Genomic DNA, 26,006 nt, shown 5'->3' with positions numbered 1-26,006 from the left:
CATGATGATTACTTAGAGCTTTCAGGGTCAACGTGTTGAAAGACCATTAATCTGATCCTGTACTTCTTCACCAAGAAAGGAGACAAATGTGCAGAATATAAGATCAAAAGGAGTTGAAAGAGCTGTAATACAGGTATCCCCTGCTTTACGCCACTTAGCTTTTACAAAAGACCTACATTAGTGCCTGTTTTCACTAACCAAAAGAAATCCAGAGGATTTTCGCTTTTACAAAAAAAGGCAAAAAGCGAAAATAGCGTTCAGCGTTTGTTTTGCAACGAGCCACCGTAGCTTTGAACTGTGTCTGTGAGCGCCTGTGCTTTATCTCGATTTATTTTGTGCACCGTTAGGAAGCTGTGTCCTAAGGTATCAGAAAAGCCTAAGAGTAAGGGTGTTACCCTTAGCATAAAACTGGATGTAATTAAGCGTTTCGATTGTGGTGAACACTTCCTGTAGGGTTTCATTCACATCCAGGTTGGAATACCCAAGTGATTTTTTCTGAGTACATAAGTGGATACATTAGTCCTTTTGTTGAAATTGATGCAATTACTGATTGCATCAATACTGATGCAATTGCAAGAGGAAAGGATAAGAATCGAAACTGAATGCAATAGCGAACAGCCTGAAAGTTAAGTCGTCCAGGAACTGAACCTGAAGCACTTGCGTGAGATTTTCGCTATGACTGACAGTGCTGCAATGGTTGCAAAAAAGTACGACTTTAATTTTGAAAGGGCACGTAGGTTTAGAGCAGGTTCTCAACTTTCCAGTGTGCTCGCTGTCTTCCCGATTCTGGTAAATGAAACTACACTGTACATACATTATTACTACTTTATATAGACTGCGTATTTATCATATCATTCCTGCTTTTACTACATATTAGTATTATTTTAGGTTTTATGTTTTATTTGGTATGATTTGGTAGGTTATTTTTTGGGTCTGGGAACGCTCAAAATTTTTTCCCATATAATGGTAATTTCTTCTTCGCTTTACGTCATTTCAGCTTATGAAAGGTTTCATAGGACTGCTCTAATTTCAGATAGCAGGGGAAACCTGTACTGTGGAGACAGTATGTGAATATTGCAGTACTTACATTTGAATGTGTCACAAACATTGACTCTGAGGCTGCCGAAGATCAACCCAAATGATGATAATAGTGGTCAATTCTCAAGGTCTGAACATTCAACAATCAGGAAACTCATTTTGCATATAAATACATACCAAGATTTTGTCTTTCTGGTCAATAGTACAACCAGGTGGAAAATAAAGTGTTGTACTGGTGGTTATCTCCAAGTCTTTGCAAAGCTGAGCCTGAGTTTTACAATCCATCCAGCCTACTTTAACAAGGCCTTCCTAAGAATGAAACAAATTAAAATTGGGCTTGATATCTAATGTTAAAAGGTTTATATCAAAATAACATGCACTTGTTCTAAGATTGCTCAACTTTAAGCATAAACACTCCAATATTTCTTCCACATTTATAGACAGAAGCAAATTTAAAAGCAGCTAACAGGGCTATTTCCTCCTATATGAGGAACTACCATGTCTGTTGACTGATACCCAGTGTGGAAATCTAACACAAATCTGTATCATACAATTTGAAACATACCACACAAATTCTACAATGTAATTTAACACATACCACCTTGCTCAGGAGTTATAATTTTTTAATCAATTTTTAGTTCAATCAAATAATAGACAGCAGAAATGGCTGGTATATAGCTATTCTTCAAATCTAATTTGAACCAAATCCAGCAAGATTTCAGACAACTCTGTTTCTTGTCCCTAAGGCATTCACTTAGGCTAACACCCTTCCACAATATGAAAGTCCACAATTTCATTTCAAGGGTTAAGTGCAGCAACAAAGATGAACATTTTCAGCTACAGAATGCTCACCGTATATTCTTAAAGCATTCACTGGAATTTACCTAAACATTTTATGAGGACAAAATAGAAAACCAAAACACAAAAAATTGCCGGTTCTTCATTTATAAACCATAAAGAATGAAAAAACTGAACTCATTTGTTCACAGAATAAATGGGATGAAACTGGTAGCAGAGGAAAAGCGCTGGGTATTAACTAACTATAAGTCCACCAAATACAAACTTCAGGTTCGCATTTTGCTACAAATATTTATTGAATATGACTCCTTCATTTTTGAAGGTATTATTAATGAATGGTTACTGCCACACTTCACCTACAAGTTTAAAACAAATTAGTCTTGCTAGTCTATTGAGATAGATGCTATTTTATGGTAAAACTAATTTAGTTTTCACCTAATGTTAATTAAATAGACTATCAGTAAGATTCACTGCACAGAAAGCAGAAGTGAAAACTGACAATTCTCTCCACCTGATCTGCAGGAAAATAAACAGTGAACTTATCACCGTGAAAGGGAACTAACCTCACACCGGTAAATTAGTTTTAATAAAGATTATTTTAAAATTAACCACAGATTTGATTACTCTAAAAGGCAATTGAGAGTAGTATACTTTCAATGAATAGAAAACCTAAATAATATTGATGAATAATAAATGTGTTGAGCACATAGGATATCAAGTATTAATTTTGTAACACTAAACTTACCAGCATTCCAGCTAACTTAAGTTGTGTCTGTGAAGACAAGCAATCTAAAATACAAAAAGAGGCTTTGTTATGATAAATGCTCTGTAGATAGTGGTAAATAGAACATGGGTTTAACATTTTACTTTCCAGACCTTGTCCGAACTCAAGTTAGTGTAACCACACATTATCGGTCTCCTCCACATTAAATTATTCAGACCACACTGTTGTATTCAAGTGCTTTAAATTTCTGCTTTACTTGTCCATCCAAGCCGTTAATGTCACCTTCCACTACTTATTCCATATAACCGTATAATCACATAACAATTACAGCACAGAAACAGGCCATCTCGGCCTTTCTAGTCCGTGCTGACGCTTACACTCACCTTGTCCCACTGGCCCGCACTCAGCCCATAACCCTCCCTTCCTTTCCTGTCCATATACCTATCCAATTTCACTTTAAATGACAATACCGAACCTGCCTCTACCACTTCTACTGGAAGCTCATTCCACAGAGCTACCACTCTCTGAGTAAAGAAATTCCCCCTCGTGTTACCCTTAAACTTTTGCCCCCTAACTCTCAACTCATGTCCTCTTGTTTGAATCTCCCCTCCTCTCAATGGAGAAAGCCTATCCACGTCAACTCGATCTATCCCCCTCATTATTTTAAATACCTCTATCAAGTCCCCCCTCAACCTTCTACGCTCCAAAGAATAAAGACCCAACTTGTTCAGCCTTTCCCTGTAACTTAGGTGCTGAAACCCAGGTAACATTCTAGTAAATCTTCTCTGTACTCTTTCTATTTTGTTGATATCTTTCTTATAATTCGGTGACCAGAACTGTACACAATACTCCAAATTCAGCCTTACCATTGCCTTGTACAATTTTAACAATTCCATATTTACTTTTCTTTTTTTTCTTCCATGTTTTTCTTTTCTTCATTCATGCCGCACCAAACTCTGCTCAAGACACAGTATTTGATTTGAGATTTCCAGCCCCCACCACCGGCCAATACACGTTCTCATAGTCATGCATGCTGCGATCATCGTGCTCAGTTTGTTGCCTTCTAGTTTAAGGTCTGATTAGTGTGTGGTACAGTTATGATAATGATCAGAATTCAGATACTGGACTTAAAGTAAGTCAAAAAACATCAAGTGAAAGGAAAATAAATTGAATATACCCAATTCCATTATTCAGTATCAGCAAGCCTCAGATCCAAAAGCATGAAACATTGTTATTACCTCCTATCTCTTCACAGAAAGTGACCAGCCATCCGATCCCTGAAGAGTAGGCTGAATTGAAAGCACTTACAAAATTTCCTACCAACAAGAAGTTAAGGACATGATTAAAACAAAACTGAACATTCCTGAATTTCAATATTAGTTGATAAAGCTGAGTGGCATTTGTCATATTTAACTACCTTGTCTCGTTGGTTACTACTTATAAATGAGTAAGAAATTTTGCATCATCGCATTCTGACCTGAAAACATTATCTGAAGCTCAAGACCGCTAATAACCTCAGTTTTTCCAGAAGCTTCAACAAAAATAACAAAGTCTCTGCTGAAAAGGCTAAATTTAGTCACATCAGAGAAATACAGGCAACCTTCACATTTGGGTAATGGAAATTGTCCTTTACAAAACTCACAAATCACTACTGAAAAATTTGACACATGGAATAAAATTTGTTCTTACAGAACATGTTTAAACATAAATAAACAAAAATTTTAATTTGCATTTCTTTATGGAAGTTATGTGGCTATGTTACGAAAACAGATAGCCTTAGAATGCAATACCCCACACTATTTCCCCCACCATTCCAATACCAGACGAGGGGGTTGCCTGTATTGTACATAATGGACATCAGCTATTCTTTGCTGGGTGAAGAAAATCAATTTTAAGGATACACAGGACTAATTTTGAACTTTAAAAAAAATAGTTTAGCTTTCTTTTTATGTCAGATCAAGTACCTACCTGTCCATAATTCTGTCACCTGGCTCGTGACATACTTCATAGCAAATTTAATAAGTTCCTCCTTGGAGCGCTCTCCAAAATATTTCACTGGACTCTAAAGGATATCATTTTAAGAATTAGCCTAATAATTAAAGATATAACTCCAAATAAATCCATTTTATTTTCATACACCCTGAAATATAGTTAGAAAATCTCAAGCCTAACCAATCCCAAAGGGTCTGGGCTCAAAACGTCGACTGTTTATTCATTTCTATAGATGCTGCCTGACCTGCTGAGTTCCTCCAGCATTTTGTGTGTTTTGCTTTGGATTTTCAGCATCTGCAGATTTTCTCGTGTTTGTCAAGCCTAACCATAGTACTATAGATCATGCATCGAGTATTTTCTCAAAACAATTAAACTTTATACTTGAAACGACTTGTTTTTGCTACATAAAATTAACGTGATTTATGTTTTAATGTGGGTCAAACTAGAGCAGTTTTAGTTAATCAACTTGGCTAAATGCCAAAGCATGTTGAAAAATATTGCTTAATTCTTACCTCTTCTCCTTTAAAGATGTATAAACTTGGGTAACTGGTGATTCCTTTGGAACGACACAACATCCTGTTATCCCCACAGTTCACTGCTCCGATGTGGATTACCCCATCCATCTCTTTGGCAAATTCTCTCCACTGGGAAGTGGAAAAATAATGAAAGTTTACATAGACATACTAAGAAAATTGAACATTTTAAGATTCAAGACATTAATTTTAATAAGTGTGATCACAATGGCATTAAACATACCGTAGGTGCCAGATCATGGCAGTGCGAGCACCGAGGGAAATAGAAGTTTATAAACCATAACTCCCCAGAGGCAACTGCAGCATCTATTAAGAAAAACAAAGCAGCACAATTAAACTCATCTATATCAAAATAATTACAGTATTTAGATTGTCAGATATCAGAGTATGAAACTTTATTAATAGAAAGACTTCAGCTTGATCAATATCTTCTTGGTAGACCACTGCAAGTATTCATACTTGTTAAAGTTTTAGGAGTGATGGAAATGTAAAAAGACATTTTTGATTTTGTCCAATGATAAAAAGCTAACTTATGTAGATATTCAAAAACTATTGCAGATTAACAAATTATTTTAAAAAATTAGGTTTGTGAGAATTAGTAAACCCAGAAATACCCCATAGTACATAAAGAGAAATTCTGAAAGTAAAACTTGTTTGTGTCTAAGAAACCAAATTAGTAGATTGGTTGCTTCCATTCCCCTCCCCATGAAAGCAAGTTTGACCACACACAATAGAAAATCTACAGATACTGGAAATCCAAGCAACACACACAAAATGTTGGAGGAACTCAGCAGGCCAGGCAGCATCTATGAAAAAGAGTAAATGGTCCCTTCTTCAGATTCTGTCAGAAAGCTGCCTGGCCTGCTGAGTTCCTCCAGCACCTTGTGTGTGTTGCTGAGAGCAAGTTTGAAGTTCAGTCATGCTAATCTGAATATGGCATCTCCTAATAAGCATTTTATAGGGTGACATTATTAGAAATCTGTCACAGGCTATAAAGCTTACCTCAGCGCTGATCGTTTTTTTGGAAAATAATTAATATAAGGGTTAAAAAGTGGGCATCAAATTCCAGCAATCTACAGCAGGTTAGTTGATACTTGAGAATGCAAATAAGTCTGATTATCAAAATTGTTTGGTTGTGTCTATTTTGTGGGTACTGAATGACTTGTTGCTGGAAGTTTTCAGCATTTTCAGATCAGCTTGTTGCACTCATGGTGACAAAATATGGATTTTATTCTCAATACTTCTGCGAACTTTCCAGCATTGAAAAGTAGGAAGGGCGAACCGATCAACTTCGGAAATAATTTATCACATCATATATTAAGTTAAAAATTGATAAAAACAGTCCAAGACATCACGAACAAATCAAAACAAGTTGGACAGCTAACATTAAAATTTGGTTGAGAAGAACTGGTAAGCGCATATGCAACAGATCTCAAGAGACATTATACTGTTCACACAGAAGTTAATATAATAAAGTTAATTATAACAAATAAGGCATAAAGCTTTCCATATGGGTTCTATTCTACAACTAATTTCCTGTAACTAACATACCAAAGTCCTCTTTATCCAATGTTATAATTTCAACATCGTCATCATAGATACCTAAAAGAAAAAAAAAGAGCATGGGAGAAAATAAATCTAAGATACCATTTGTAGTTATTGATCTAAACTAACAAAAAGGTTGAACGTATTATGCTATCATCTTAGTATTAATGGCATCAAATACATCAATATTCTATGAGTATTTAATAGAAGATACACAATAAAAGTGAAAAGTTTCTTCCATGTAATGCTTGCTTGAAAAAACATTTTAAAATATTTTGGAAGAACTGATACAGCATTATAGAAATAAATAAAATATATTTTCTTACCAAAATCATAACGATAGAAGTTCCAGCTTTCGTACTGGCCACCCTGGTGATCTTGCAGGCCTTTCTCACCATATTTGTCATACTTTTTTCGAAGATCCTCATCTTTTAAAACTTCATATGCTCTATTTATTTTCAAAAAGTTGTCATGTGCATCTGGATTATTCTACCAAGACAGGAAAGTGAAAAATGCAACTGTTCCAGAAATAATGATCGGTTGAGAAAATCCAGCATTTAAATTTTTCTTTTCATATAACCAGGCAATGAGCTCATTTAATAAAACAGCTTCTATTCACGCATTACTTTTGATCGACCTAACCACAACATAATCTTCTGCAAAGCCCTTTAAGTTGATATTAGGAGAATAGCAACTAAGCTTAGTTGAAGAAATAGGGTGTTAGTATTTAAAAAAGAAGGGGAAAAAGTGTAGAGGTTTAAGAATAGAGTCCAAAGATAGTGCGCAAGCTGAAGGAACAGTCACCATGATAGAAATAAATATTAGTGAGTGACCAAGAATCTAGAATTTGAGAAATGAAGATTTTTTGGAACATCATATAATGTGAAAATAACTAGTGAAGTGAGGGGTAAGACCAGACAGAGATTTGAAAATATGGATGCCAATTTCAAAGCCAATGTAGGCAAGCAAACATGGGGATGATTAGGATTTGGTGCAAACCTGATAGTTATGGTCAAGTCCTGAGGTAATAAAGGTTTCCTTTCAGCTGAAGGAAGGGCAGTTATCAGAGTTTTAGAGAAGCCAAATGCTGGTCTTTCTGAAAACTTAGCAGAGAGTGGTTAACTAACTGGATTCATAACAAAAATTCTCAACCATTCATCCCTGGCAGCTGGAAAATTTGAATTTTTATCATTAAATAAACATAATTTATTTATTTTAGATAGCCAATGTAACAGAACAATTAGATTGTTATGAAATCCATCTCTCACATCCTGCAGTCTGGCATCCTTGCTCAGTCTGGACTATTTGTGACTTCATACCAACCAATATATTTAACTGCTTTCTCAGTTCAGGGGCAATAAATGCTGACACACTAACAACTCCAAACCCTGAATGAATGAAACAAAACTGCAATGAAGTCCAAATCATCTTGGGGTTAGGTCTAGTTCCAAGGCTGGGCACAACCAGGTTTGTTTTATTTGCCAAGGAGGATGGGAACATTATTTAGGGACTAACAATTGTGGATCTGGTAAACATTCATCAGGTTTGAAAATAATAACTAATTCAGTTTCTCCAATAGTCAGTCTTCCAAAAAGTGCAGGTTATTAATTTTGTGTAACATGAGGATGATATTTAATTCTGACGCAGAGGGTCCAAGAGTCTGGATTAATCAGGACAGCGATGAACCAGCATTTTCTCATGCAAGGGCCACTGAGCTTGCATTTCAAGCACATTCATGCAGCAAAGTGATGATTCTTTCTTCAGCTTTTCTTGACAGTACAGTACTCTGATTTTGGACCCTTGGTGAGTCTGTGCTGTATATATGGGAGGGCTTCTTCAAGCAGGCTTATCTTATGATGATGATGCCATTCAGTATGTACAAGTACAACTTTGTTTTTTATGTTTTGTCTGATAATGTGTAGCTATACCCTAATTTGAACATCACTGGTCCTGGCTCTTCAATGCAGCACAGGACTACCAGCCTTGAAAAGAAACAAAGCCAACAAAAAACTATATTGCACTTAACATGGCTTGAGTTTGTAGAACCACAAATGCAAAGGAATCCTTTGGCACATGGTGAATTAAAGCAACACAAAACAAGACTGATAACAGCAGTGGAAGGCACTGTTTGGTAGAGGGACAGGCATGAAGTTCACCAGCAACAGTAGGAAAGAGTATGAGTCAGCTCAGGGAGGCTGCATTGTCAAAGGTCTACAATGCAAGTTAAAACAGAGCTTCTGAAACATTCATCCGACACAAGGAAAGGATGGGGATATTTTCTTTTGCATGGGTAGGTAAGATGCCCCACTTCACAATCAAAAGTTGGGGAGAGGAAGGCAACAATTCCGCTGACAGATGTCAAATCATAAGTGTAGCAAATACTCTTGGATCTGCTTAATCCTCTAAATGCCAGGATGTCTCATGAGAAGTAATTTAAAAACTGAATGATCATTACAATCCTCAATCACTAAAGATTGTGAAGTGTTTTAAATTTAGAAAATGCAGACAAAGGTCTGGTGCAGCTATTATTTTTATTAATCAATTTACTATAAATTTCACATTTAGATGGAGATGTAACGTAAAGATTTTTACTCCTCATGTATGTGAAGGATGTAAGAAATAAAGTCAATTCAATTGAGGAATTCTGTTGAACAAAATTACTCAATGTACATTTTAACACTGTGCCAAATACCTACATCCATGGAATGAGCAGGAAATAATGAGAGCACTTTACTCAGTGCCACGGGACAGAATAGCATGGAACAGTCAATATCTAGGAGCCAGTTCTTCTAAGACATTCCAACTATGATCCACAAAATTATGATTTACTCCCTTATTTGACCCTTTAATGACCAAGTGTTTAGTGCACTTGCACATTGCATCTGCTTGCAGGTTGAGGGATAAAACACTAACTTTCAGGATGAAAATGAGGAACAGAAGAGAGTAAATTCAGATGGCAGCTACCACAAGTATCCCAAATAGATGCAGATAGTCAGAGAGACTAGTGAAAAGGTGTGCTTACAATATCTGACCAACAATCGCAGTGGACAATCCTAATGGGTTTAAGAAACAAAAAAACTATTGCCAATGTAAATAAGCACCCAAGGCAAGTGAACACGACAGCAGACTGTCAAATAACTGGAATGACACTTGCTACTGTAGACCTAAACTACAAGTGTGAGAATGTATTTTGAGTCTTAGCTGGATATCTTTGATTATGGATCATCAATTGAATATCAGGATAAGTATTCATAATTACTAGTTTTTTTGCAAGCTACTAAAAGTTGGGAAAGTACTTAGACTGCAAAATACTATGCAAAGAATAAAATCCCCATGAAAAGAACTAAATATGAATAAAGTTCAGAAAAATCAGATCCTGGGCAGGTAGTGCTTTTATTACCTGTGTGGTATTTGAACAAATGGAAGAAGTTCACAGCACTGAAAGAGGTACTGATCACTTTATTTCCCTTAAGAAATCAGTAATAGTCAGCAGAATAGTAACCAACTGGAAGTCTGGTCATGCAGACTTTGAGGCTGAAGAAATGCAAAGATCACTGATTGCAATGGAAGCACGCTGATGAGACACGAAAAGAACTGGCAAAGTGGAACTATTCTTCTCAGAGAAAACTAGATTATGGAGCATAGTTCATTAACAATCTGTTGTATAAAATCCTCAAGAGGTTTTCGAAGAAATCATTGACATGAACATACCGGCTACTGGAGATAATCGAAAAATAAGGTACTGCATTTATTGAGTTTGAAACAAAGTACGTAGTTGCAGACACAGAATGGGATAACAAGGTAATAAGGTCAAAAGTAGATACATTGCTCTTCCCTTTAGTAGCAATAGGAATTTATTTAAGGCACTTGATAAAGATGAGAATGCAGCTGATAGTAGTCTTATCATCTCAGGTACTAAGAGATACAGTTGACCAAATGGTTAGCACTTGTGGTGAGGGAAATAACAATGCAGAAAGCTGATGAAACAGCAACAAACAAAATTGGTGCATTATGTCAAATCTCTGAACAAACTGAAGGTGAAGAACTTGGACCAAAGACATTGGTCAGAAGCAAAAATATATTCAATCTGAAGATCGTTCAGGAGAGGAGGCACCAGAAAAGACACAGACTTCTGAATGGAATAGAGCTTTCAGAAAATGGAACTGAAATCAGAATAACTGGGAATATTCATTCAGAGTCAGTTGAACCTTAGCAGATGAGTCTTTAGTGTAGGATATTGATCATTTTGAAAATGAAGGAACACATAAACTTGGCAAGGTAAACATAGAACACTTCTCTGTTGAAGAGAATAATTGACAGCAAAGCAGAACATAGCAAGATGGTTGAAAAGCCCAGAGAGAAAGAGAGATTGCAGTGTCTGGCTCTAGCTGTGTTAAGAAGCATGTCAATTAGATTTGGACATAGGTCTGGAGCATGTAAACGGCAACAGATGAAACAAATATTCACACTACTGTACCATCGCAACTGTAATAGCAAAGCAAACTGTTTATGCTATAGGTTGGCAGGTGATAAAAGCTTGACAAATGTGGATCTTAAAGGAAAAAAGTAAAAAATGAGAAGGTTTAGAGAGACTGAGGTCACAGTACAGAGTACATATATGACACCATATACAACTCTCATATTGACTTTGTTGTGGGCATTCACAGCAAATACAAGAAACATGATAGAAGCAGACTGCACCGAAAAAGACAGACAAACAATCAAAGCGCACAGGAGAACAAATGATGCAAACATAATAATAAATAAGCAGTAGAAAACTCAAGATGAAGTGTTCTTCAAAATGAGTTCATAGGTTGTGGCGACAGATCAGTGATGGAGTGACCAACATCCATAAATGCTGGAGTGATGAAGCAAGTGAAGTTATCCTCACTAGTTCAAAAGCCTGATCGTTGACCAGCAATAACTATTCGTGAACATAGTTGTATTGGTCTTGCGTCTCCAATACATTCTTCCTGATTACAGCAGGATGGGATCCTTGATGATGGATGCTGTTTTCCTATGACAGCACTCCCTATACATGGACTCAATAGTGGGGAGGACTTTACCAGTGATGGATGTGACCATATCCAATATCTATTGTTAGATTTTCCATTCAAGTGCAATAATGTTTCCATATCAAGCCATGATGCAACCAGTCAATATATTCTTCAGCACACATCTATAGGATTTTGTCAACATTTTAGATATCATGTTGAATTTCTTCAAAAATTTAATAAAAGAGGCACTGCCATGCTTTCTCCATAATGGCACTTAAATGATAGCACCGAGGAAGTTAAAGTTGCTGATCCTCTTCACCTCTGATTCGAGAGATCTGGCTCATGAACCTCTGGATTCCTCCTTCTGAAGTCAATAATCAGCTTCTTGGTCTTGCTAACATTAAATGAATGATTTTTACTGTGGCACCCACCACTCAGCCAGATTTTCAAATTTCCTCCAATAAACTGAAACATTATCACTGTTGACTTGGCCAACCAGAGTGGCATTATCAGCAAATGTAAATATGGCATTGGAGCTGTGCTTAGCCTCACAGTCATAAGTATCGAGCAGGGGGCTTAGCACAGCCTTGTGGTGCACCTGTGCTGATGGGAGATTCTGTTGGAGATGTTGTTGCCAATTCGAATTGACTGGGGTCTGCCAGTGAGGAAATAGAGGATCTGGTTGCACAGAGGTATTGAGGCCAAGGTCTAGATTGGTTAGTTTTGAGGGGATGACAGTACTGAATGCTGAGCTATAGTCAGTGACAAATATCCTGATGTATGCACCTTCAGAATCAAAAAGTTCCTGGGTTGAGCAAAGAACCAATGAAGAGGCATCTACTGTTGACCTGTTGTGATGGTAGGCAAATTGGAATGGATCCAAGTCAATTCTCAAAAAGAGTTATGTTTCATCACCAACCTCTTCATCATTTTTGATGTAGGTGCTACTGGATGATAGTCGTTGAGGCACGTTACCATGTTCTTCTTAGGCACTGGTATAATTGAAGCCTGCTGAGGCTGGAGGTTAAAAATTATTAGGCAAACACTCCAGCCAGTTGATTTAACACAGGTCTGGTACTCACTCAGGTACCCTGTCTGGGTCAGATGCTTTCTGTGGCTTCACCCTCCTGAAGGATGCTCTCATGTCAGTCTCAGATACTAAAATCATAGAGTCATTGGGGGCTGTGAGAGTTTGTTAAGGTCTCTGTATATTTTGACAGTCAAAACAAGCATAGAAGGCATTGAGCTTATCTGGGTTGGAAGCCTTATGATTGCTTGGTTACATTTTGTAGGAGCAGATAGCATTCAAGCTCTGACCCAGCTGTCAAGATCTTCAGACTTCCACAGAAGCAATATGTTGGAAAATTGACAGAATTGTTCGGATTTGAGGCGTCAAGAGTCATAAGTCATAAAACATCTAGTTTCAGGATTGGCAGTGAAAGACATATCAACTTTGACTCCAAATAATCCAGAAAGGAGGAATCATGTTATAGCAGATATAGTAAGAGAAGCAGATCCTGAAGCTTGAAAGGACTATGAGATGGTATACCAATTCACCTGGAGATCCTGAAGCTTGAAAGGACTATGAGATGGTATACCAATTCACCTGGAGATCCTGAAGCTTGAAAGGACTATGAGATGGTATACTAATTCACCTGGAGATCCTGAAGATTGAAAGGACTATGAGATGGTATACCAATTCACCTGGAGATCCTGAAGATTGAAAGAACTATGAGATGGTATACCAATTCACCTAGAGATCTTGAAGCTTGAAAGCACTACGAGATGGTATACCAATTCACCTGGAGATCCTGAAGCTTGAAAGGACTACGAGATGGTATACCAATTCACCTGGAGATCCTGAAGCTTGAAAGGACTACAAGATGGTATACCAATTCACCTGGAGATCCTGAAGCTTGAAAGAACTATGAGATGGTATACCAATTCACCTGAAGATCCTGAAGCTTGAAAGAACTATGAGATGGTATACCAATTCACCTGGAGATCCTGAAGCTTGAAAGAACTATGAGATGGTATACCAATTCACCTGGAGATCCTGAAGCTTGAAAGAACTATGAGATGGCATACCAATTCACCTGGAGATCCTGAAGCTTGAAAGGACTACGAGATGGTATACCAATTCACCTGGAGATCCTGAAGCTTGAAAGATCTATGAGATGGTATACCAATTCACCTGGAGATCCTGAAGCTTGAAAGATCTATGAGATGGTATACCAATTCACCTGGAGATCCTGAAGCTACTCACTCATATCAAAGAATAAGAAAACCTCTTGAGACACTGAACCTTTACAAGCCAAATGGCAAGTAAAAGTCCTTTTCAGCTTGTATGCATGGCAAGTTAGGAACATGACCATTCTCTTTAAAAATTCTTATTATGCATGGCATGTGGATAGTTCTCTAAATAGATAGATCACATCATGATGATGTCATTTAGGGTACATGTGCCTCCATCTTGGATAGAATACGGGGAATTTAAAAAGAATCATTTTATAGCTAATGTGTAAAATTCAGTTATTAGCCAAATTTAACATGGCTGTGTCTAGACTTTTGATATCAGAATATTATGATCTAGGAAAGTTTTGGCAACTGTGACAATTCTTCAGCACTTGGAAGTTGGGAACCTGCCTAAAAGAACACCTCCAGTTAGGATCTGAGCAGTTTCTAAATGAGCTAAAACAGAGAGGAATGGCTACGAGTAACAAAAGGAGGCTGCATAGTTTGGGAAGTACATTTAATTAAAATGTTGTTCTGTCATTTTTTTTATTTAATTTTTTGACTTTTAATTGTTTGAATTTTAATATTTTCTGAAGGTTGGGCAAAGTTTTTCTCTAGCTGTTTCACAGGCAGTGAGGATCAGTCAACACTTTGACAAAATTTGTTACTGGGGAACTGCAAATGTTGAGTAGAGACTTACCAGTTAAGTCAGTGAGTGTCAAATAAGGGTAACTTGTTGCTAGCATGAAATTTAGCGACTTTATAGTTCAACAGCAAAGCACTCATTTCAATCTAATTGCTTAAGAAACAACTGGGGATATATCATTGTGCATTACACTGCATTTTCTTTTAGTACTGAACTAATAGATCATTTCTTCCTTAGCCGTATATTTGATCCAGCACAAGGTATCTTTCACACTATATTTGAAGCCATGGATCAAAACCATCCCACTTACTGGATTTTTATCAGGATGCATTGTGAGTGCAAGCTTCTTAAATGCTTGCCTTATCTGTCGATTTGTTGCACTTTTAGATAGTCCAAGCAATTTATAGTAGTCTCCATCAGTGCACACCAGAACTGCTAATGCTGTTATAATTACGAGAACCAGAACTACTTTGTTTGAAGATTGTTTACAGCTCTTTGAATCATGAAATATGAGATTAAAACGATCCATTTTGAAGAATAAGGTTCCAGTTCACTTTATGGTTGTTGTATAACTCTGGTACTGGAAGAGTTTTGATAAATTAATGGCATCGTTCTTGATCTTCGTTTAGAATAGTACCAATATCATCAAGTTTTAACAGTAGGTTTTCAAGATGTCTTCAAATAATCTGCAAGCAAAAAAAAATGCATTTATATCCTTCACATACTTTGGAGAGAGCAATTACAAGAAATGAAGAAATTACATATTAGCACAATAAACTTACTATAGGCTTCTATGTCAAAAAGGACAGATTGGAACAGCAGCTTTAACATTTTCTCATCAGTCTTTATAAAGATGGGATTCAACCTATACAATCAGTTCTGCAGTTAGATAGTAAATGGGCTGATTGCTTTCTTTCCTCTCCACTACCCCTGTCACACAATATTCAGTCAGTTGTCTTAGGTAGTAGTGAAAATTAAAATAATGTTTGGAGTTTCAAATTGTTTGTTCAACTATTTGTTGTCCATGTCAGCAATGTGCTCTAGAAAATTCCCAGTTCAACTACTGCCCATACTTAACCGTGTCTTATGATATTGTCTTTGGATCAGTCCCTCCAAACAATGGGGCAGAAAAAATATCAGTCAAAGATCCTGCTTGTGACAGAAAAGCATCAATATAGATGAACACTGGACTTTAAATGTTTTACATCACCTATCAGGGTATAATCATACTGTGAAGATATACCTGGAGGAAATCTGTTCAGAAGAGAGCTGTGCTAGATGAGAACAATGTCTACTGTGCCACAGGGAACAAGCGGCAGCAGTGAAAGAAGAGAATGAACAAACAAAGACCACTAACTGCAGCAGGCACTTACTTTTGCCCACACTGCATCAGAATCTCGAATTGGCCTCTACGGCCACCTGAGGACCCACCAATAGATGACCCTTAGGAGAACATCACACTCAACTTGAGTGAATGCACTACTACTACTACTACCACTACTGTGGAGAATAGGAAAAAATGAAGGAAAGCAATGAGTTTATCAATACAATGTTAGTGACTACTATGATATTTGGATTATGATCAAGGATGAGGAGGAAACTTTAAACACAACATCATCAAGTGTGATCTTGACCTAATTGGTTAAGTCCAGTGTTGCTTGTATATATTCTGTAAAACAACCACAATAATTGAATAGTTAATGTGGCAGTAAAATCATTTTTACACCAATACTTTTAATTGGACTGTAGATCATTGATGAAATCCAATACAATTAACACTACAGAGAAAGTTTCAAGATGCTCCTGAATTTGACTATCAACGATGTTGTGAGCAGTAGAGGTGAAAATAAAGCTATATTAATATATGAAATAATAACTTCAGTGACAGCAAATGAGTTTTGATGTCAGCAATTCAAGCCACCAGTGTTGAATCTGATAATGACACAACTGTCTAAATGATACCGGAAATATTGAACAAAATTCCAGTTTTTTAATGTACAGATGGGGAATATAACAGGGTTTAAATGGGGGTACAACTATATAAAGATCTGGATATATCACTCCTTGGTAGGGCACTGAAGAGTGAAGTACAACAAAGAGATCTGGGAATACAGGTACATAATTCACTAAAAGTGGCCTCACAGGTAGATACAGTCATAAAGAAAGCTTTTAGCACATTGGCCTTTATAAATTAATGTATGAGCACAGAAGATGGGATGGTATGTTGAAGTTGCACAAGATGTTGGTGAGGCCTAATTTCATGAATTGTGTGCAGTTTTAGTCACCTACCTACAGGAAAAATGCAAGCAAGGTTGAAAGTGTGTACAGAAAATTTATAATAATGTTGCCGGGTCTGGAAGACTTGAGTTGCAGGAAAAAATTGAATAGGTTAGGACTGTATTCTTTAGAATGTAGAAGAGTGAGAGGAGATTTGATAGAGGTATACAAAATTATTAGGGGTATTGATAGGGTAACTGCAAGCTGACTTTTTCCACTGAGGTCGGCTGGGACTACAACCAGAGGCCATGGCTCAAGGGTGAAAGATAAGAAATTTAAGGGGAACATGAGGCAAAGCTTCTTTACTCAGAGGGTTGTAAGAGTGTGGAATGAGCTGCCAATACAAGTGGTCCATGTGAGCTCGTTTTCAACATTTAAGAGAAGTTTGGATAGGTATATAGATAGTAGGGATATGAAGGGCTATGGTCCCAGTGCAGGTTGTTGGAAATAGGCAGTTTAAATGGATTTGGCATGGACTAGATGGGCTGAAGGGCCTGTTTCTGTGCTGAACTTCTCTACGACATTTAGAGAAACAAGAGTCTGGCCAGATGGCCCACAATAACACTATGATTGCAATAGTGGCAGTCTATAGTTCAATTTTAAAACATGTTATATTCTATTTAGGGATGAAAGTAACTGGAGACAAGCCTAGTACTCCCCATGATTACTGATTTCAAACAGGGAGCTTATGTAGTTCTGACAGCATTTTCACCGTCATGCAGGACACTAAAGAACCTTGGCTGGAAGAAGGCGTCAAGCTGGATTCTTCTGTTAAACCTAACTAGAGTTGAATGCCCCACACTGGCTTGCAGCCAATATAGCAGTTACTGTAGTCTTTCAGGCAACACAGGTAGAGTGGCAACCAATTCCTACAAACAGTAATGCAATAATTGATCAGCATTTGTGATCTTGATTATTTGGCATACTGATCAGGATATACAAAATGGTCAATTGAAATCATTTTGCCAGTGAGAAGGTGAATGACAGCAAATAGTTTCTGCAAGACACAATGGTGTCATAATACAGTAAATACAACACACTAACAGATAGCTTGTTTACTTTTGTAAATAAATTGGACTAAATTGTGTTCCAGCTTCACTTATTGATCAGATTTACCAGAGTTTCAAGAGAAACTGGGAAATGCAATTCCATTTTGTTTCCTGTGTCTTTCTCCCAGGACAAATCTGAAACTACAGAGAGTAACTCTGCAGAGTAAATAAGCTTAAATGTGAAACAAAGAATTGACACTCCTTTTTTTGAAGTTAAGCTATTGGAATAATAAAAGACAGAATTCTAAATGGAGCTCTACATATCAGTTTGGGAATCCAAATTTTAAAATTAGTGCTTGAGGTGGGAGTGGAGGTGAAAATCTAGTTACTAACTACTTCAGAATGTGTAACATATTCTATTGAAGACTTTATTCCAGGAAGGTTCTGCAAAAATGATTCCCCATTGTTCACAGGTTATCAAGTAATTTTATGGTAGATATATTCAACTTATTTAGATACGACTTGTTGACTTTCACTGACAACACACTTTTGCCCTCATGGTACAACAGATATTGTATGGAGCATTTAAAAAGATGAAACTAAAATAATTGGCTTTATACAGGAGGATAACATTTAAATATCCGAGTACCTTTTTTTTAAATTGGTATTTTACAATGCAACTTAAGATCATTTTTAACATAAAATAAAACACACAATGATTTGAAGGATTATTGGAAACCGATAATAAATGCTGGACCTGGCAGACATGCCCATTTTCTTTAAGTAAAAAAGTTCACTATGAAAGTAACGAGTTGAGTGCATTAGTTTATTTAACAAAAATGTTGTGCAATTCAATACAAATGTTAAATGTACACAAAGCATTTAGACAATGTTACCTAAATTACTAAAGTAAGGCTGGATAATAAGCACTGAACAGAATCCATTGATACTGCAAACTACTGATACTACATTGATTACCGCAAACACAAAATTATCAAAAGCAACACAAAATTCTGGAAGAACTCAGCAAGACAGGCAGCATCTATGGAAATGAATAAACAGAGTCAACGTTTCAGGACCAAAGGTCCTGAAGAAGGATCTCAGCCTGAAACGTTAACTGTTTATTCATCTCCATAGATGTTGCCTGGCCTGCTGAGTTTCTCCTGCATTTCGTGCGTGTTGCTTTGGATTTCCAGCATTTAGATTCAAGAGTTAGAATTTAATTTCTTACATCTATCTCACAACATGAGGGAATAAAAATCTTTATGCTGCATCTCTGTCAATTTGTACAAGCAATAAGGGAAAAAAAATGGGAGAATATTGCCCAGACACCAAGACTGTGTGCATAATTGTTTTGCATACACGTATGTGGAGGCAGGTATGCAATCAGATCAACGTGTATTGATAAATCTGATGGCCTGGTGCAAGAAGCTGTCTCGCAGCATGTTGGTCCTGGCTTTAATGCTGCGGCACCTTTTGTCAGACGGAAGCAGCTGAACCAGTTTGTGGTTGGGGTGGTTGGAGTCCCTAATGATCCACCAAGCCCTTTTCATGCACCTGCTGCTATAAATGTCCTGAATAGAGGAAAAGTTCACATTCACAGATGTGCTGGCTGCCTGCACCACTCCCTGCAGTGCATCTGCAGACTTTCTCATGTTTATAAATTTATCAAGACTTCAATTCCCAAATGAAAACGTCTGCATTTTATCTTACTGTGGGTATCTAATCAAATTCATGTGGAAAAATTAGCTTTATTTATTATTTAAATTACTATATGAGATGTTCAATTCATCATCACAGTTCAGTAGTACTATCTGCATAATATGACACAAGAAACTTGATATAATGCTGGACAAAGAAACTCACTGATGCATCCCATCCCTCAACCACAGGTACACAGTAGCTGCAGTACATAATTTCTACAAGTTATTCAAGCTAGCAGCTCTAAAGGGAACAACTCTAAAGGGAAAAACACTAGTACTATAAATGAACAAGCTAAACAGAGAGGGAAAATATTTTCACAAGGTAGAATCTAAATTTAAGGACAAACACAATTTGGTATTTTTTGGATTAACTGAATCAAAGATTAAAATGCCAAGATCTTAATGGGAGAGTTCTTCAAAGTACTGTCCTACACCCAAATGCCTTCAGCTACTTCAATGATCTTTTTGCCATCAGAAGTTTGAATTAAGAATGTTCCTCATTCACAGTTCCTCAGTAAATGAAGCAGCTCTTGCCTACATGGAACAAGACCAAAACAACAGAGGCAATTGACAAAGACACCATCAAAGTGACTGCCAAAGGCAATCTCCAAAAAGAGCTGGGCATCCAGTTAAGAAGATAGCACTAGGCACTTAATGACATTTCCATGGCCAGATCCCCCACCGGCGGGGAGACAGAAGGGTCATAATAATCACAAGCTCGACTGGACCAGCCATATAAATGCCATGAATTACAAGAGTAGGTCAGAGATTGGTATACTACAATAAGCCTCCTGACAGCAAGGCCTGTTCCCCATTTATGATGCCCAAGTTGGGCATATGATGGAATGTGCTCATGTTCAACAATTCTAAGTTTCACTCCATCCTAGATAAGCTAGTTTATTAGCTTGGCACTCCATCAACAGCCCAAACACCTATTCTAAGCATCATCAGCACACGACGGCTGCAGTTGTCATTTATAAAAAGCACTGTTATTTACTCACCCAGGCTACTCTAATAATGCCCAAAATCCACCACCACTGCTAATGTTACTGGCTTGGACAACAGGCAGCAGGTGCATGGAAACTTTATGCCCTCATGGTTCCCTACCCACGATGTATACATCCTGTCTTTCACCGATCTTTCACGATTGCTGGATCCCGCAGCTCGTTCTGCAACAGTCTACTGGGAGGTCTGTCATTAGAATGACTCATAGTTCATGAAGACTAGGAACCACTATCAAGAGCAACTGAGGATGAACAGTTGACTGTATACTGAAGATCCTAAAACATAAAAATAAAAAGCCCAACAACCTTCAAGCAGAGGCAAAAGGGCTATTAACTCAACAATAGCTGATACACAGAGTAAAACAGTTTTACCAGGTTACATTGCAATGGCTGTGGGCTCACTGGCTTCTACAGATGCAACTTTAACAAAAACGTTTAACAAAAAAAGCAGTGTTCATCTAATGTGACATTCATGAAATATTCTACAGACTGTAAAACTGCTAACCCAATGAACTGTTAAAGTAGGCATAAAAAATGTAACCTTTCCTGAAGCACCCACATTCACAGAGCTAATGTTTGCAATATTACATGTAAATTTCCAAGCATTAACAACTAATATCAAAATATGCTGGGCTTCTGGGTTCAAAAGCAGAATCCACAATTTAACTGTTATCTATGCCAACAGACACCAGCTCTTTACATTGTTACACATTTTTAAAAAAAATAATAAAGGAAGTTTTTTGTGAAGTCCAGTGACTAAAAAATTAGTATTTTATGTAGAGATCTTATGTCAGGATAAATTCAGACAAGATGCATACTCTTTAAGACTTGTGGAGGAGGAGCAAAAAAAAGGGAATCAAGTATCAGATACGGTACTGAAAAACATTTAATGACTTACAATTAGGTTATCTGAAACCCATGACAACAATTTTTATCTGGGGAAAGGAAAGAAAATAGAAATACCAATAAGAGTCAGAAACAGGATTTCCTGATCTTTCTTGGCACCTTTTCCAGCTCTGGGACCGAGCGATGACATTATGATAACTTCAAGGCCAAATGTCAATCACTATCTTACTTCATCATAACATGATAAGTTTTTATCTACAATTTGAGAGGGATAGGGGGCAGATCAGAGGTGTCAGTGTTGCAATTAAATAAAGGAGACTATGGAGCCATGAGGGATGAGCTGGCCAAAGTTAAATGGGCGGATGCCCTGGCAGGAAAGACAGTGGATCAGCAGTGGCAGATATTCTTGGGCATAATACAAAAGATGCAAATGCAGTTCATTCCAATGAGAAGGAAGGATTCAAAGAGGGGGAAGGGGCCACAGTGGTTGACAAAGGAAGTCAGAGATTGTATAGCATTAAAGAAAAAGAAGTATGACAGGGCTAAGATGAGTGGGAATACAGATGATTGGGAAAGTTTTAAGGAACAGCAGATCTTAACTAAAAAAGCAATACGGAGAGAAAAAATCAGGTATGAGCTCAGTCTAGCCAGGAATATAAAAGGGGATAGCAAAAGCTTTTTTAGCCATGTGAAGAGAAAGAAGATAGTTAAGAACAATGTTGGCCCCTTGAAGAATGAATTGGGAGAAATTGTTATGGGAAACAGGGAAATGGCAACAGAATTTAATGCATACTTTAGATCTGTCTTCACCAGGGAGGACACAAGCAATCTCCCAGATGTATGGATGGGCCAGGGTCATAAGATATCAGAGGAATTGAGACAGATTGACATTAGGAAAGAAACTGTGATGAGTAGACTGGTAGGACTGAAGGCTAATAAATCCCCGGGTCCAGATGGTCTGCATCCGAGGGTTCTAAAAGAGGTGGCTCAGGAAATTGCGGATGCATTGGTAATCATTTTCCAATGTTCCTTAGATTCAGAATCAGTTCCTGAAGATTGGAGAGTGGCTAATGTTGTCCCACTTTTCCAGAAGGGAGGGAAGGAGAAAACTGAGAACTATCGCCCTGTTAGCCTAACGTCAGTCGTGGGGAAGATGCTTGAGTCCATTATTAAGGACGAAATAGTGGCATATCTAGATGGCGGAAATAGGATTAGGCCGAGCCAGCATGCATTTACCAAGGGCAAATCATGCTTGACTAATCTGTTGGAGTTTTTTTGAGGGTGTAACAAGGATGTTAGACAAGGGTAAGCCAGTGGATGTTGTATACCTAGATTTTCAGAAGGCATTCGATAAGGTGCCACATAGGAGATTGGTGAGTAAAATCAGAGCTCATGGCATTGGGGGCAGGGTTTCAACATGGATAGAAAACTGGTTAGCAGATAGAAAGCAAAGGGTAGCAGTGAATGGGTGTTTCTCAGACTGGCTGGAGGTGACTAGTGGGGTACCACAGGGCTCTGTATTGGGACCACAGCTCTTTACGATTTATGTCAATGATTTAGATGAGGGCATTGAAAACTATATCAGCAAGTTTGCTGACGATACTAAACTGGGTGGCAGTGTGACATGCGAAGAGGACGTTAGGAGAATACAGGGAGACTTGGATAGGCTGAGTGAGTGGGCAGATACTTGGCAGATGTCATTCAATGTGAATAAATGTGAAGTTATCCACTTTGGAAGCTGGAACAAGAGGGCAGAGTATTGTCTGAACGGTGTCGAGTTAGGTAAGGGAGAAATGCAAAGAGACCTAGGAGTCCTAGTTCACCAGTCAATGAAGGTGAATGAGCAAGTGCAACAGGCAGTGAAGAGGGCAAATGGAATGTTGGCCTTTGTTACAAGGGGAATTGAATACAAGAGCAAGGATGTTCTTTTGCATTTGTACAGGGCCCTGGTGAGACCACACCTGGAATATTGTGTACAGTTTTGGTCTCCAGGTTTAAGGAAGGACATTCTGGCAATTGAGGAAGTGCAGCGTAGATTCACTAGGTTGATTCCTGGGATGGCAGGGCTGTCTTACGCAGAGAGATTGGAGAGATTGGGCTTGTACACGCTGGAATTGAGGAGATTGAGAGGGGATCTGATTGAAACGTTTAAGATAATTAAAGGATTTGATAGGATTGAGGCAGGAAATATGTTCCAGATGTTGGGAGAGTCCAGTACCAGAGGGCATGGATTGAGAATAAGAGGTCAGTTATTTAAAACAGAGTTGAGGAAGAGCTTCTTCCCCCAGAGAGTTGTGGAGGTGTGGAATGCACTGCCTCGGAAGACGGTGGAGGCCAATTCTCTGGATGCTTTCAAGAAGGAGCTGGATAGATATCTGATGGATAGGGGAATCATGGGATATGGGGACAAGGCAGGGACTGGGTATTGATAGAGAATGATCAGCCATGATCTCAGAATGGCGGTGCAGACTCGAGGGGCCGAATGGTCTACTTCTGCACCTATTGTCTATTCTCTATTTCATTTCCATTTGTTTCTTAGATTTCTTTTTACCAAGAATTCCATCCAGCTTGTTTCCTCTCATAATTCTCCACCAGTATCCAAAAGGGGTGGATAACCTTTGTGCATCGACTTGTTGCAAAGAACAGAATTAACTCCGATTAATGTAAGACAGCTAGCAACTGACTGTCTTTACAAAATGATGACACTTCAGCAGAGCCATATAGGGGCCAAACATTTGCAACCAGTACTCACATTCTGCCTGCAAAGTTCTTTGCAAAAAAGAGGTAGAATGATTAAACTCATTATCATAGAACGTGGTTGAAGTGAAGGGTACACACTTAACAGGAGGCTGGATGTGTATCTTAAGGAAAGAACAGAGGTTCTCATTTATATAGTAGACTTTAGAGTCCTGCAGCTCTGGTCAGCCCATTATGGGAAGAGAGAGTTCAGAATAAGAATCAAGTTCAGTATCACCGGCAAATGTCCAGAAATTTGTTAACTTTGCAGCAGAAATACAATGCAATACATGATAAATATAGGAAAAAAAACTAAATTAAAGTATATATATGTAACTTAGATAGTAAAAACAAAGTAGTGTAGTATTCATGGGTTCAACGTCCATTTAGAAATTGGATGGCAGAGGGGAAGAAGCCTTTCTTGAACCACTGAGTATGTGCCTTCAGGCTTCTGTACCTCCTTCCTGATGGCAACAATTGAGAAGAGGGCATGTCCTGGGTGGTCAGAAGAGCTTTACAATGATGCTGCCTGGAAGGTATTAGCTACAAGGCTAGTCAAACTTGGATTGTCTCCTCTGCAGTATCACAGACTTGATAGAAGTTATTAGGAAAGGCATAAATAGGGCTGGCAGCCAGAATCTGATCTTCCAGAGTGCAAGGGTCAAATACTACTGGATGTAGCTTTGAGGTGAGAGAAAGTTTAAAGGGACGTTTTCTTCCTCTCCATCTACCCCCCACACACGAAGCGTAGCGGGTGTCTGGAACATGCTGCCAGAGGTGGCACGGGAAGTAAAGAATGATCGAGGCGTTCAAGAAGCTTCTACACAGGGAAATAGATACGGATCACGTAGATGCAAAAGAAATTAGTTTAATTGAGTATAATGCCCAAAACAGACATTCCGGGGCGAAGGACCTGTTCCCGTGCTGCACTGTTCCATGTCTCTGAGAGGAAGCAGCATGAACCTGTTCTGTGTTGATACTTTACACAATCATCACTCAGCTACTGAATGAGCCCCATCGACCCAAGTTGTGTTGAAAGGTGACTGAACTGAGAAACCAACTCAGTTGCCATCCGGCCCGCAAAGTGTCCCCAGCATGTTTCTGTTACTATGTCAGCGATGCCGGGTGACAAGCAGTCCTGGTGAAGCGGCTCACACGCCGGCCCCGGGCAGAGCTGATCCCCCTACGGCCGCCTGTTTTCCTCCTCCACGCCGCGATCTAAAGAACAGTACGCCCTCTCGCCCCCCTCTATAAGTGTCTAGACAATGGGAGACGGCACTCACTCACCCGCCCGCCGGCCGCTCGGATCTGGTTTCCCCGGACGCATCCACCCGCTACACTTGCAGCCAGCCGGACGCCGGACGCATTTCCAGGACACGCAGTGACGTCAGCCCACCGCCGACCGCCGACCGCCACGTGGAGGGAGGCGGCGCCTGTCGGCCCCTCGGCCAATGGTTGGGCGCCAGGAGCCGGCGCGGGCGCGGGCGCGGGCGGGGCCGGACTCGCCTCGCCTCGCCTCATGGCGCACAGCTGCAGGTTGGTGCAACCGTTCTCACTGACAACCGGTGCGGGACGTGTCACCCACGCAAATACTGATCGCACCTGTCGGAAGAGGAAGAATGAGTAGAGGGGCAGAACCTACTTGCCGATGAAAGAAAATCTCTTTTTATATCCAACTACTCCCATTTCCTCTTAAAAACTTTATAAGTGTCTTGCAGCCGTTCAAGTATTTCTAGGTGTAGCTATACAGGAAGTGCAGAAACAATTTGCATACAAATGAAGTCCAACGTGTACCTACGAATTTACTCATGATATACAATTCAGAAATCTAATGTATGTATATGCTTTTGTTCCTACGAACTATTTTCTTGGCTATGTTAAAAGTTGAAGTAAGTTTATCGAAGTACATATATGTCAACATATACAACCATGAGCATACTCAA

The 26,006-nt window shown here is 38.6% G+C and overlaps 1 protein-coding gene across 2 annotated transcripts in view; it reads right to left on the bottom strand.

The window, feature by feature from the left end:
• Positions 1 to 25,436, bottom strand: part of dnajc10 (DnaJ (Hsp40) homolog, subfamily C, member 10) — a 55,024-nt gene extending 29,588 nt beyond the window's left edge. The window contains exons 1-10 of one of the 2 annotated variants that reach the window (XM_059966803.1): positions 25,347 to 25,436; positions 14,819 to 15,194; positions 6,957 to 7,119; positions 6,637 to 6,687; positions 5,309 to 5,391; positions 5,065 to 5,196; positions 4,529 to 4,622; positions 3,799 to 3,876; positions 2,582 to 2,625; positions 1,216 to 1,347 (exon numbers count right to left, since the gene is read on the bottom strand). In XM_059966803.1, coding sequence (XP_059822786.1) covers positions 1,216 to 1,347; positions 2,582 to 2,625; positions 3,799 to 3,876; positions 4,529 to 4,622; positions 5,065 to 5,196; positions 5,309 to 5,391; positions 6,637 to 6,687; positions 6,957 to 7,119; positions 14,819 to 15,037 — 996 coding nt within the window. In that variant the 5' untranslated portion in view covers positions 15,038 to 15,194; positions 25,347 to 25,436. The remainder of the gene's footprint in view (positions 1 to 1,215; positions 1,348 to 2,581; positions 2,626 to 3,798; positions 3,877 to 4,528; positions 4,623 to 5,064; positions 5,197 to 5,308; positions 5,392 to 6,636; positions 6,688 to 6,956; positions 7,120 to 14,818; positions 15,195 to 25,346) is intronic. The other variant, XM_059966804.1, reaches the window with a different exon arrangement.
• Between the last annotated feature and the right edge of the window lie 570 nt (positions 25,437 to 26,006).

The sequence above is a fragment of the Hypanus sabinus genome, chromosome 4, assembly GCF_030144855.1.
Source record: "Hypanus sabinus isolate sHypSab1 chromosome 4, sHypSab1.hap1, whole genome shotgun sequence".
Classification (NCBI taxonomy): Eukaryota; Metazoa; Chordata; class Chondrichthyes; order Myliobatiformes; family Dasyatidae; genus Hypanus; species Hypanus sabinus.
Note: the sequence above shows the minus strand (reverse complement) of the source record. Positions and strands in the feature narration are given on the sequence as shown.